We start from the raw sequence: 14,575 nt of genomic DNA, 5'->3' as shown, positions 1-14,575 counted from the left end.
GAACAGATCACAAAGGACTGAGTGAACAGAACTACTGGGTGTGCTAGCTTTTTTAGCTAGAAGACCGTGTGTGTGAAAGTAAATGACTATGGATGTGTTCGTTTGTTGAAAAGGACAAGGGTGGGTAAGGAAGGGATATTATGTAGGACCCCCTGTTGTTGCCATGGTGAGGTTGCTTACAAGAGTGGCTTGTGACTGAGCGAGCACAGCAATCATTCTGCTGCCAGTTTACAGGCAAATAGTTTATTCCCAGCACTGCTTTTATAAAAGATCCCTCCTCTACCACTTTGTTCACAATGCACCATAATAAGTGGCACCTTAATGACCAGTTCTGTTCTGTGAAGAGAAAAACATCAAAACTACTGATGTCACAGCAGTGGGACTGATGCAATAGCTCCATGTTTGAGGGAGGATAGAAGTGAAGACGAGATGGTTATTCCTACAGGTGATTGCTAACTTATCAGGCTTTCACAGTCAGCAAGAAGCACAAGCAATAACTTTGGCCACCACATCAAGCATTTAATAGGCACAATTATTGGTTTAGTGCTCTGCATAAACTGTTTTATCACTCCTGCAGTTACTAAACAGGAGGAGAGAGCCATCTCACAAAATCCAGTGAACACCATGTGACCTAAGTAGCCTGCTCAGAGTGTGAATAGATGTTGTAAAAATGTAAGTAACTGGAAAGGGAGTTTCCTGTTGTCATGACTAAGGTTATTTACTTTACTATTGTAACAAAAGGCTCCATCACTTTTTGGAGTCATACAATGGGGCGAGGCCTGACATAAGCCATCCACAACAACACACGTTCATATGAAGAAATTAAAATACCCTCCTGATTCTGCCACCTCTGTAAGCGTGTCTGGGTCCTGGATGCAGGCTGCAGACAATACACGCCTAACTAGGAGCTGGTCAAAATCACACAGCAGGTAAGTAAGGAAAGGTGGCAGCGTCTCTCCCATGGGTACATCAGGGGCTCACAATGCATACAGTCAATGCCCCTGAGCAGAGAGACCTAATCTTTACATATAGTTTTCATGTATTTTCCCATGGCTGACATTTAGAAACTTACATTACAGCCTGCAGCCAGCACAGGAAATTATATTTAGTTTATGTTGGTCTTTTGGGTTGAGTGTCCCCCCAAAATATGCCGTGAATTCAACACAATGGTTGCTGTGGTAAAAGGTCAACATGAAAGCCCAGGAAACCAGCTAACTGTGAATCAGCATTACTGGTGGCCGTCATTTATAACACATGAGACACTAGTACAATATCTAAACACCACTTAAAATTGGGATAGTGACAATATATCCTTTAAATACACTTAATAAATCATTATTTATTTATATGAGGGAAATAATCTGTATTTTGTCAGCTGCTGGCTGGTGCTGCAAAGGGAAGTAGCTCTTTGTGAAAGCTTCAAACCCAAAAGGAGTTAGTGATATTTCAGGCTGCTGCTAGGTTGGTGTAAGCTCGGTGCCCTTGAGATGACAGGTGGGGGGTTCTGTGTGCAGCTGCATGATGTCAATATTTGGTGAGGGGATATTAGAGAGTCTCAGTCTTACAAGAAATCCTGATAAAAGAAATCCTGTAAAATGCCCTTCAACTCAAAGTCCTGTCTCCCCAAAACCCAGACGCTGCTACAGACAGCGAAAAACATCACAAACCACGCTAGCCTGACACAGCAGATTTTGCAATATTGAGCTACCCACTCAGCTGCCTTTCACTCAGTTTCATTAAAGAGGAAACTGGACAGAGCAGACGGGGTGGAGGGGGACAGACAAGGTGAAGAGCTGGGAGTAAGGTGATGGAGTGGCAGAGAAAAGGAGGGGTGGGTGCAGGGCAGGCTGGGTGTGGAGAGGGTTGGGTGGCCTTACATTAGATGCATTTATTATTGATCAGCTGGGGGAAGACAAACATGCGCACTGAAGACACCGGTGGATGAAGGAGGTGAAAGTGTAGGAAGATTTTCTTTATGGCAACTAATTGATTAAATGTGTGTGTAATCAATGTAACTCACAAGACTCTGCACCCAGTCCAAGGCACCCACACCTCGCACATTTCCCTCCCCGTGTTTTTCACCCCCATCCTGTGTGTCTAATTGCAACCTGTCCCAAATGAGCTAGGGGAGATTAGCGCGTCTGTGTCGCCTTGCTTCATTGCAGCTGCTCTTTGCACATGGCAGACTAATCTCAGGGTCGGGGGTTTGAGGGGGTTATTATAATAATTTCCTTCAAAAGCACAGTAACACTAACGGTTACCTATCCGTGCTGCTGAAGGTGACAAATATACGCCTTGTATTTTAAATATCTACTTACATGGTCCGGGTTCCGCTCTTTCCCAGGCAGTGCCGTGCGTAAAGACATTTTCGTCCCTGAGTGCTTCGTCGTCCAAGAGAAAATAAATAAGTGCTGCAGGTTTGTGTTCACACTGGGTTAAAAAACACACCCCAGATTAGACTGGTTGTCAGTCACACCAGAAAAGAACAGCCTCACTTCTCATACAATCCTCATTGTCATAGTCCGTGAAGGCAGCACAGATCACCAAGACAGTGATCCAGCTTTAATTGATGCGTAAAAAAACAAACTATATCCACCTCATGTCTGTTTGGTGTTGTTGGTACCGACCTAGCCTCATCTGATGGAAAAAACAGCCCAGACTGAACCCCCCACTTAGCTTTTCACTTTCCCCCAATCCTTCCCAGACGCTATCGTACCATTTCGTTGGACACTGGCTGGCTCGTTAATAAAAACAACCCCGGTGGTCATCGGTTTACTTTCAGCTGCATTGGTCTTGTGGTGAGAATAAAAAGAAAACTCAACCATTAAGGCAACTGATTAGGGTTTGTTTAAAAAAACTAGAAAGAGAAAACAACCGTGGGCTCTGTGCGACCACCGTGAGTTGATTTGAGAAAAAGGGGGAGTTTCTGTTTCCCTGTTGGCTAGTTATTATTTATCTGGGTGACAAACGTCAAAACGGTAGCCCACGGAGCAATAGTCACGGAAACAGAACCAGGAACCGCCTGAGATCATATTTCAGAAGCTGGAGATGTACGGAGCCTGGGGAAACAAATTGCGGTTCAAAGCAGCGGATGTGCAACCTCCCAGTCAGTCTCCGGTTCTTCCTCTCAGCACAGTCCGTCCTTAGCTCTTCTCATTCGGTTTAGTTCCAACTGCTTTTGCGGTAAATGAAAAGTCGCCCCAATGATCAGCACCGGAACATGAAGATATGCCTCCCCGGAAACATTAGTTTTAGTGCGGAGACCAAAGAAAACGGGATCCCCCCTTCGCCTCCCGAAAAACAGTGACAAGAGAAAGAGGGAGGGAGACGGACGTCAGCGGTAATAATAGGCAGTGCTGCTGCGTCGGTTTTCGCGCACGCGCACACACGCGCCTTTCTCTCCTCTCCTTCCTCTCGCTCATGCGGCCTTCAAGTACTCCTCATTAAATCCGTCTTCTAACTTTCGGAAATCGTTTGTAAGGTAAAAATCACAATTAACTTAACAACGACAGTTTGATACAGACACAAATAGCAACAAAGGGCGTCTGTTATTTTCATGAAAAAATCTCTTGAATTTGACCTCCTGTAAAACAACTAAACCCCTATTTATTTTTTCTTATATATCATTATCGCCTCCTAGTGGCTAAAATCATTTGTACGTCAGTTTTAATATTAATTAAAAAAATCGATATTATTATTATTTTATTATTTGTCTATTCTTATTGTAAACGTTTCTATTTTATATGTAAAATTATTTACTTTTGGACTACTTGTTTTTTGTTTTTCCTTTTTCTCTTACTGTTTATTGTTGTGGTCCTGTGGAAAGCAACTCAATTTATACTTCTTTTTCATTATCGCCCCCTGGTGGCTAAAGTTATTTCTAGAGACAACACATATGTCAGTTTAACGTTATTACAAAAATATTATTCGTATCATCATTATTGTTTTTTAAATTATTTTGTCTTTTTCTGCTTTATTATTATTATTATTATTATTATTATTATTATTATTATTATTATTATTATTATTATTATTATTATTTTGTCTTTTTATATTATTACTATTATCATGAATTATTATTAGCCCTTTTTATTGTAAACTTTTATTTTGTATATGTATAATTCTTGACTCTTGCAATACTTTTTGCATTCTCTTATTATGTTTATTGCTATGCATCAAAATACCAAGGCAATATTGCCTTGTAGTAAACCTACTTGGCCATAAACCTGATTCTGATTCAAATACATCATTATGGGTCAAAACAAGTCTGTTCCTTGTCAAAGGCTCCTCCAAATGTGACAGAGAAATGTGTCTTTCTTTTGCCCAAATATGGAGGACACCAGCTGTTTATTATTTTAAAACTCCACTACACGCAAATCAGGGGAGAACTCGAGAAAGAACTGTGAATAACCCTCTGTATATATTGGGGCAAAGGTTCACTAGCCTAGTGCTTTCGGGAAGTTCACAGTTTCACACAAACAGAGCACTGAAACAGGATTGTCCCAATGTGAGTAAAATGTAAATATACAATGTAAATATAAAGTAATTTGGCTGATATTAAATAATCAGATTATACATGATTCCATTTCAGTTAAATAGGTCTAATATAGCAAAAGTTTAACCCTGTTTTTATACTTTTTCAAAAGCACTTCATATTATAAATAAATCTTGAAAACATGCTTTAAACACTGCAAATTATTTCCCACCTTTGGCCCTTTTCTCAGTATCCTCAATTTGTCAATGTGTATTAAGATTTAAGATGCTCGTCATATTTGTTGATATGTGAACCCAGACCAGTTTAGCTCTCAAATAGATATGTTTTATGGTTCTGTTTTTGGTATAAAACACACACACACACACACACACACACACACACACACACACACACACACACACACACACACACACACACACACACACACAATATTTCCAACAGCATTAAAACACCTCTCTCACCTTTCTCCCCCAAAGGCCTCAAAGGCACAATTGCTCCATTCATGCAGACATGGAGTAGTCTGTGAGTGTGTGTGTGAGGAAGACATTATGTTACCAGAAGTTTGTGGAGACCTCCTACCAGAACATCTGCCTCTGCCCCATCCGTGTTTGTTTACTTCAGGATTGTGATTAAACATTTTAAAGACAATTCAACCAATTCTTATTCACAACTCCCAAGAGTAATTAAACAGCTGGCCTAATTACCACAGTTGGAAACATTAACGGTACATCACAGTGGTATTTATCCAATGTTGTAGCTCCTGAAACCATTTTTACATTTCAAGGTTACAAGTCACATATTGAAAAAAAGAAATGAATGAAAATGAGATGTGATATCAATTTGTGGCATCATTAAAACAGTAACCCTGAATGGCAAGGATGACTCAGTAGTTAGTCAAATGGCCCTCAGCATGGAATATATGAGAGATGAATGCTGATCTCTGACCTGCATGTGGAGTTACTCACTGTTTAACATAAACCTTAAAAACATGCTCAGTTTGTTACTATCAATTCTGATTTTTAGAATTTGTACAGTGTATTTTATAAATTCTGGACAGTAAAATGTAAACCATCCTCTACATTCTGCCTATGTATCTAAAAATCTACATACACATGCACAAATGGCCAGTAAAGTTTTAAATCTCAGAGTCAAGGGGGATTTATGAAACCAAGGAAACCAAACACTCTGCAGAGCACAGTCTTGTTTATCTTTCTGCTTCCTTTCATGTATGCTCATCCTCAGCTGGCTGTCCTGTCCTCTCACTTCTCATGACAGGTGGACAAAGAAGAGCCCCTAAACTCATCAGCGTGCTAAGAGGCACAGGTGCACATCCTTGAGTAATTGGATTCATATATCTTTGAGTGAATTTGTTCACAACTAAATCACAAATCAGATCACTTACCTGGACTGATCTGGACCTGTTGGAGCGAACCCAGGGCCTCATCCTTCCCTCGCACCCCTACTTCTCGGTGATGACTGAGACCTTCAGTGACCTGAACCCCCACAGACTGAGAAGCTGACACTGGAGCAAGCAGGTGAGCCACAGACGAACAGATTCACTGTCATCCCTCGGAGAACAGAGGCAGAGAAAGAGAGGGGAGCAGAATGCTGCTGCTGAGATGGCAAAATAATCAATGCTGGAAAGAACAACCAGAGCAGCAGTCCATATTTCCATGGATTGCAGAGCCTGTTCTGAACACTGTGTTACAGAGTACACCGGCTTCATTAGCATCACTGTCCGGTCAGCTGTGTATAAACCTATTAGGGGAAAAAAACACTGGAGGTGGAATCGTCAATACATCTAATGGGCAATGGAAAGGGAAGGGAGGAGGGGTGAGTCTGTTTCTGTTGCTTTCTACATTTGTGTGTGTGTGTGTGTGTGTGTGTGTGTGTGTGTGTGTGTGTGTGTGTGTGTGTGTGTGTGTATGTGTGTGTGTGTGTAGAAAAAACAGTGAGTTGTGCTGATCTGAACACGTCAGCAGGGATCGATCCATCCAATGGCTCATTTTGACCCTGGGGACATCAACACACAACCAAACACATATTGTTGTACTTTGATACTTGTGAGGACCTTCGTTGACATGATGTATTGTAACCATCACAACTGCACGCCTTACACCACTGTTACCCAAACAGTAGCCTAATTTGAAACCTAAAGCCAGCAATTGGAACAGGAACAGCCCATTGAAGAAGTGAGGAAGAGACTAACTCAATTTCCAACAACACCAATGAAGCCCATATGTTAGGAAAACAAAAAAAAAAGCTGCTTGATGGATTCATGTTTTATGTTTTTTATATTTTTTTATTTAAACCTTAGTCCATGTGTCTGAGTGTCTGTGTCTTTACTTTGCTGCAAGACACATTTCCCATCTGGGACAATAAAGTTGAAGTTATGTGTGATAAATAAATGTTTTATTAAATACTCATGGTATGTTAAAACTGTGGAATACAAAATCCAAGATACTTTGAAATGTTGACTTACTAAGTCAAAATGATCAATTACTTATCATGATTTATCAAATGCATTGTTATTTTTATAATGACTTATGTGATAAGTCAAAATCTTAACTTATTACGTACGCGGAGGTGCTGCAGGAGGTTCGCAAATGTTTTGGTTGATTAGACAATTTCATCCATCCATCCATCGTCTACCGCTTATCCGGGGTCGGGTCGCAGGGGCAGCAGCTCCAGTAAGGAACCCCAAACTTCCCTTCTCCGGGTCACATCCGCCAGCTCCAACTGGGGGATCCCGAGGCGTTCCCAGGCCAGTGAGGAGATATAATCTCTCCACCGAGTCCTGGGTCTTCCCTGGGGTCTCTTTCCCAGCTCGACGGGCCTGGAACACCTCCCTAGGGAGGCGGCCAGGTGGCATCCTTACTAGAAAACCCTATTTTGGCCGCATTGTACCAGTGATCTCGTTCTTTCGGTCATGACCCAGCCTTCATGACCATAGGTGAGGGTAGGAACGAAGATCGCCCGGAAAATCGAGAGCTTTGCCTTCTGGCTCAGCTCTCTTTTCGTCACAATGGTGCGGTAAAGCAAATGTAATACTGCCCCCACTGCTCCGATTCTCCGGCTAATCTCTCGCTCCATCGTGCCCTCACTCGCGAACAAGACCCCGAGGTACTTGAACTCCTTCACTTGGGGTAAGGGCTCATTCCCTACCCGGAGTAGGCAATCCACCGGTTTCCTGCTGAGAGCCATGGCCTCAGATTTTGAGATGCTGATCCTCATCCCAACCGCTTTACACTCAGCTGCAAACCGATCCAGTGACTGCTGAAGGTGACAGACCGATGACGCCATCAGGACCACATCATCTGCAAAGAGCAGCGATGAGATCCTCAGGCCACCGAACTGCAACCCCTCTCCTCCACGACTACGCCTCGATATCCTGTCCATGAAAATTACAAACAGGATTGGTGATAAAGCGCAGCCCTGGCGGAGGCCAACATTCACTGGGAACGAGTCCGACTTACTGCCGAGTATCCGGACACAACTCTCGCTTTGGGCGTACAGGGATTGGATGGCCCTCAGAAGTGACCCCCTCTCCCCATACTCCCGCAGCACCTCCCACAGCATCATCCGGGGGACCCGGTCATACACCTTCTCCAGATCCACAAAACACATGTTGGGCGTACTCCCAGGCCCCCTCCAGGATCCTTGCGAGAGTGAAGAGTTGGTCCGTTGTTCCACGACCAGGACGGAATCCGCATTGTTCCTCTTCAATCAGAGGTTCGACTATCGTCCGAACCCTCCTTTCCAGCACTTTGGAGTAGACTTTACCGGGGAGGCTGAGAAGTGTGATACCCCTGTAGTTGGCACACACTCTCTGGTCCCCCTTTTTGAACAGGGGCACCCCCTCGGCACTGTCCCAGACTTCCACGCAATGTTGAAGAGGCGTGTCAACCAAGACAGCCCCTGAACACCCAAAGCCTTCAGCATTTCTGGATGGATCTCATCAACCCCTGCGGCTTTGCCATTGTGGAGTTATTTGACTACCTCAGTGACTTCCAACAGGGAAATTGACGATGGTCCCCTATCAGCTTCCAGCTCTTTCTCTACCATAGAGGGCGTGTTAGTTGGATTCAGGAGTTCCTCAAAGTGCTCCTTCCACCGCCCGATAACCTTCTCAGTCGAAGTCAGCAGGGTCTCACCCATGCTGTACACAGCTTGGATGGTTCCCCGCTTCTCCCTCCTGAGGTTCCAGACGGTTTTCCAGAAGCACCTTGGTGCCGACCGAAAGTCCTTCTCCACAGCAGAGGCTGCTGCCCTTCGAGTCTGTCGGTACCCTGCAACTGTTTCCAGAGTCCTCCCAGATAACATAACCCGGAAGGACTCCTTCTTCAGTCGAACGGCTTCCCTGACCACCGGGGTCCACCACAGTGTTTGAGGGTTACCGCCCCTTGAGGCACCTAAGACCTTGAGACCACAGCTCCTCACCGCAGCTTCAGCAATAGAGGTTTTGAACATCGCCCATGCCCCCAACCTCCACAGGGATGTCTGAAAAGCTCCGCCGGAGGTGTGAGTTGAAGATCTCCCGGACAGGGTCTTCCTCCAGACGTTCCCAGTTCACCCGCACTACCTGTTTGGGCTTACCAGGTCTGTCCAGAGTCTTCCCCCACCCCTTGATCCAACTCACCACCAGATGGTGATCAGTCGACAGCTCCGCCCCTCTCTTCACCCGAGTGTCCAAAACATGCGGCCTCAGATCAGATGATATGATCACAAAATCGATCATTGACCTTTGGCCTAGGGTGCTCTGGTACCACGCACACTTATGAGCATCCTTATGTTCGAACATGGTGTTTGTTATGGCCATTCCATGACTAGCACAGAAGTCCAACAACAAACGACCGTTCGGGTTTAGATCAGGGAGGCCCTTCCTCCCAATCACGCCTCTCCAGGTTAGTATTGAATGCACAATAACAGGGTATCTATGTTTATACATGGCACTAGGTTTACCAGTTTAATATAAAACACAATGTTATACAATATATACAGTAGGGGGTCCCTGCTCCATCTCTCCATCAGTTTGGGGGTCCTTAGCCTGAAAAACGTTGAAGACCTCTGTATTATGTTATAATAGAGATGTTCATGTCCAAGGGGCACGGCAGGTAAGCAGGACAGGAACAGATAACAGGTCAAAATCCAGGAACAGATCAGGTTCAGGAAACAGTGGCTGGAAAGCAAAGGCATGACCAACATTGACAACCTGCCAGGGAATGAGAGGAAATGGGCCGGAAATACACTGCAGGGCTGATGAGAGGAAGTGGAAACAGGTGAGCATGTGGATGAGAAAGTCAAGTGACTGGGACAGTCTGAGGACATCTGGTGGATGGATGGAGAATAGCTATGAAGGAAGCTGTGACAGTGAGACTGTGAGTGAAGGGAAGGACAGACTTAACAAAAGTACAAACAGCATCAGACACAATCATAGACATTACGTAAAAGATTCAGTTAAAAGTTTAAAATCGCTTAGTTTTAAAACATGCTGTAATTTATTCTATTTACAAGGTTCAAAGTCGTAAAAGTTCAGCATTTACCTGGTTGCTCATAGAGTTCAACAGAACTCAGATCTTGTTTGCTGAGTAGTGGTTTTAAATTGAATAAATACAAATGTTGAATGTGTTTCTCCTCTTGTTTCCAGTGAGGATCAGCCAACTTTTTCATAAAGTACACACGATAGTACGATATTAATCTCCTATGACGAAATATAAAGCATAATGATAAACTGTATCGAGTAGCATGAGAATAAAGAATATATTAGTCAAGCACAGATATGATGGTTGATATCTTGACCTCAAGACAGAAACATGCTTTATTCTGATATAAGATTGAAACCTTTTTTTCTGTGCCATTTGCTCCACATGCTGCTTAAAAGTAAGAATGCTGTCTATAGAATTCCAAGGTATTTATAAGATAACTTTTATGAGTAGGTGTGTGCGTGTATTTGTATTATCATACTTTAAAAAAAATAAACAGGCTGCTTTATCCCTAAAGGCGCATTCCTCATTGAGTCTCAATGTATCCAGAAGAAGAAGTTTTCTATTGTCAGACTGACTGATGTGGTGTGAAAGAGAACAGTTGGAAGTTTTTAGTCTCTGTGCTGCGCACTTATGAGATGCTTTTGTCAGAGGGGAGAGTTGTTGTTCTAAGAAAGGTCCTTTCATAACCACACCTTCCTCTGCAACAGATAAATGTTTCTTACACGGCATCCTCTAGTCAAGTATAAAGACAGTCAGCAAAGTCAGCTTCAGCGAATACATCCTGTGACCACAACTTTAAGCACTACCTTCTCATCATCCGTGGTAAGTTTGGATTTAAGTGCAATTACAATTATATAACAATACAAGGGTAACACTTGAAAATAATTTACTTAATAGACAATTGTACACACCTTTAATACTTTTGACCAGTGGTGGAAGAAGTAAATATTTTACTTAAGTTGAAGTAGCAAAACTACAGTGTTGAAATATTCTGTTACAAGTAAAAGTCCTGCATTCAAAACCGTACTTAAATAAAAGTACAAAAGTATTAGAATAAGAATATACTTTAAGAAATAGTACACATCATGCACAATTGCCTATTTCAGAATTATATATATTGTTATGATTACAATTATTAATGCTTCAGCTGGTAAAGGTGGATGGCTAATCAATTAATCATAAATGTAGTGGAGTAAAAGTATAAAGTTACTTTGCACTGCTGCTTTTGAGCAATCAAAAAATATATATAAATCTTGAAGATATTTAAATAAAGAAATAACCAATGTCTTCAAAAGAGTTGCAATTTATGCAATGAACAATACAAAAAGAAACTCTTTGAGACCAACTGATTATCATCAATCATGTCAACTTCCTTCAGGAATATAAAGTTACTTTCCCTCACAAATCAGCAAGTTATGATGGTTCAAAGAATATAACATGCAAACTCAAGAAATGGGATTTCATTTTTTTTTACTCAGTGATTCCTAATTTACAAATGTTATAGTACCTAGAATTAATATTGTTTTGGGTTTATAAAACACTTTGTAATGAAACAATATTGTACTGTTTCAACTCTCCCATGCTGCATGTTAGCCGACCATGCTGGCAGCCCTGACGCTGGCCTCCCTGAGCCTCTTGGTGTGGGCGACTGACCCCTGCCCCCCAGCCTGCCAATGTCTCCACAACATGACCACTATCGTGTGTCAGCAGAAAGGACTTGACCAGATGCCTGAGCTGCCAGAGAGCACAGAGCAGCTGTATGTCTCATACAACGAGATACAGGAAATACCCAGGCATGGGCTGGAGAAGCTGCAGGTATGAAACATACCGCAGCCCGGAAAATGTACTTTGTGTGTGTTGATTGGTAAGAGACTTAAGTTAAGTTCTTCATGTCCTTAAAGTGTCTACTGGTGATATCCTGCAGCAAGACAGTGATGAATAGAACCTTCATTAATGAACCATGCTCGTGCTCTAACACGGTTTCACATATTGACTAGAGACACATAACCACCAGTAAAATTGGGATATTATTTGTTACAGATTAAAAGGTACAAAAACAAAAATGACCATTCCAAGTGTTGATTATGCTTTTAAAAACCGGCCCTTAGACTTGTCTCTTCTGAAACAAAGACTTCATGCCCACTTGGGCTGGACACTCAAGTTTGATGTATTATCTTACACTAATAATATGACTTTATTTTCTAAAGAATTAAACATAACAGACTTTTCACAACTCTTTCCTCCTCTCTGGATACGGTGTAGGTCCTGGACCTGACTAAGAATCAGATGAATGTCTTCGTACTCCGCAACCAAGTTTGGCCCAATATGACGAAGCTGTCTAAGCTCTTACTATGCAACAATGACCTGCGGTTACTACATCCTGATCAGTTCCTAAACTGCCCGGCTCTCACCATACTGGACCTGAGTGGTAACCAGATTGAAAATGTACCAGTTGGATTCCTTCGTGGATTAGCTAATCTGAAGACGCTGTATGTAAACTTTAACCAGATTCAAAAGTTACAGGTTGGTGGATTGGAAGGAGCCTTCGCCCTCGCTGACCTCCACCTTAGCCATAATAATATAACAAAAATAGAGGAAGGTGTTTTCAAAAACTCCACTGTGTTAGAGAAACTTGTTCTGTCCAGAAACAGAATCACAAGGATTGGTGAGGCCAGCTTCAGAGGAGCGACAGGTCTCCAACAGCTTGACCTGAGTGGTAACATGCTGGTCACTGTTCCGGCTGAGGCATTGAGGGATGTAAGCAGGCTCAGGAACCTCCATCTACAAATGAACAGCCTCACCAGCCTTCCAGAGGATTGCTTCGCCTCGTTGGGCCTGTTGGTTCATCTAGACTTGAGCAACAACAAGCTGACCACTCTGTCTGAGGGATCACTGAGAGGTTTGACTATGTTAAGTGAGCTGGACCTCAGTCTCAACCTCATAGATTCTCTTCCCTCAAAAGTCTTCAACGACCTGATCAGCCTTGAGTTACTTGATTTGTATATGAACAGACTGACATCTCTTCCTCTGGACGTTTTCAGTAACTTGAAAAACCTGCAAGAACTGCAGCTGGAAAGCAATCAGATCTCTGCCATACCAGTTGGGGTATTTGATTCGTTGTCCAGACTCATCGAGTTACAACTGTCAAAGAACCGCATCCTGGTGCTCCACCCTGCTCTGTTCAACAAGCTCAAGTCACTACAGAACCTGTACTTGGAGTCCAATGCTCTGAGGCACCTTCCCAAAGGCCTTTTCCACAAGATGAGGGTCCTCAGGGAGATACACCTTGATGACAACCACATCAGGTCTCTACATCCCTCAGTCTTCCATGGTTTGGTAAGAGTATATTCGCTGAAGCTCTCTCGCAACCATCTCACCTCTCTACACCCGGACCAGTTCAGAGACCTCATCGGTTTAAAAGAGCTAACACTAGATGCAAACCACATAGGTAACCTCCCTACAAGCCTGTTCATGAATCTAACAAATCTTAATACACTGGATCTGGACAACAACCGTATCTCAGAGCTGTCTCCTGATGACTTCGTAGGGTTGACCCGCCTTAAAGAGCTCAAGTTGAGTGTCAATCAGCTCCATGACGTCCCGTACAACACCTTCTATCCCCTCCACAGCCTCCTCAAGCTTCTGCTAAAGAACAACAGCCTGTATAGTTTACACCCTCAGCTCTTTGCCAGACTTTCGAAGCTAACAGAACTCAATTTGGATGGAAACAAGCTGGATCACCTGCAGCCTGATGTATTTCAAGGACTTACTAACCTCCAGAAATTGAGTTTGAAGTCCAACCAGCTCAGAGCGATGGAGAATGGGACTTTGGGGTCTTTAAGAAACATTAGCGCTGTCTATCTGTCAGGAAATGTGTGGGACTGCACCTGTGCACATATTGTCTACATCAGCAGCTGGGTCAACATGCACAGAGACAAACTCGGAGACCAGCCCCTTTGCTTCTTCTCCTCTTCTTCCTCACCCTTAACTGAGGATACACCACTTTACCAGGCATCTCTGTCTCCCCTGTTGTTACAGGATCAATGCATTACAAGTGCCGCAAGTGGCTCATCACCTTCACTTCCTCTGAAAATGCTGAATCTGCTCACAATTTCTCTCATAGCTGCCAGCCCACCATGGCATCCTTTGTGGTGGTTTTGTGCTCTCTAACCTCTTCCTGTCTTTGTTTTTCATGTCTGTATTTGCACCATAATGTCAATACACTGTAAATGTCAATATACTTTAGGTGCATTCAAAAATTGTGTAAATAAAATTAGGTCATGGAATATTTGCACTGGAATAACGTGTTCATGCAAAAGTGCAAACTTAATGATTTCATTGACCATAAACTGTGGGGAAAGGGATTTAATGGGGATATGAGCATATATGCTTTGGTAAAAGAAATAAATTGTACAGCTTAAATTCTGAAATAAAGCATCACCGTAAGACAACATGAACTCCTGTCTTTTTATCTTGATATTAAGATTTAGATTTCAGGCTGTGAAGGTGGAAACTGGATTGATGACAGGAGATATGTTTGTGAATTGTTGAATGTGTTTGTGTCTGCATTTGATTTGGACAGTATGCCAGTCAA

General features: G+C 42.8%; 2 protein-coding genes across 4 annotated transcripts in view; one reads left to right on the top strand and one right to left on the bottom strand.

The window, feature by feature from the left end:
• Positions 1–3,368, bottom strand: part of mark4b (MAP/microtubule affinity-regulating kinase 4b) — a 52,387-nt gene extending 49,019 nt beyond the window's left edge. The window contains exon 1 of one of the 3 annotated variants that reach the window (XM_029446244.1): positions 2,319–3,368. In XM_029446244.1, coding sequence (XP_029302104.1) covers positions 2,319–2,366 — 48 coding nt within the window. In that variant the 5' untranslated portion in view covers positions 2,367–3,368. The remainder of the gene's footprint in view (positions 1–2,318) is intronic. The other 2 variants (XM_029446242.1, XM_029446243.1) reach the window with 2 other exon arrangements.
• A 7,372-nt stretch (positions 3,369–10,740) lies between these two features.
• LOC115017367 (leucine-rich repeat-containing protein 15) lies at positions 10,741–14,330 on the top strand. The gene is made up of 3 exons (XM_029445719.1): positions 10,741–10,803; positions 11,575–11,796; positions 12,244–14,330. The coding sequence occupies exons 2-3, from the start codon at positions 11,581–11,583 to the stop codon at positions 14,149–14,151; spliced, it is 2,124 nt and encodes a 707-aa protein (XP_029301579.1). The 5' UTR covers positions 10,741–10,803; positions 11,575–11,580; the 3' UTR covers positions 14,152–14,330.
• Positions 14,331–14,575: the final 245 nt, after the last annotated feature.

This window comes from Cottoperca gobio, chromosome 13, assembly GCF_900634415.1.
Source record: "Cottoperca gobio chromosome 13, fCotGob3.1, whole genome shotgun sequence".
Lineage (NCBI taxonomy): Eukaryota > Metazoa > Chordata > Actinopteri > Perciformes > Bovichtidae > Cottoperca > Cottoperca gobio.
The sequence above is the reverse complement of the archived record's forward strand: the minus strand, read 5'-3'. Positions and strand labels throughout refer to the sequence as shown.

Excerpts from the sequence above, each read along its gene's own strand:
- LOC115017367 (XM_029445719.1), top strand. The coding sequence starts at position 11,581 with ATGCTGGCAGCCCTGACGCTGGCCTCCCTGAGCCTCTTGGTGTGGGCG. Across the intron at positions 11,797-12,243 it reads ATGGGCTGGAGAAGCTGCAG|GTCCTGGACCTGACTAAGAA; the intron begins GTATGAAACATA and ends GATACGGTGTAG.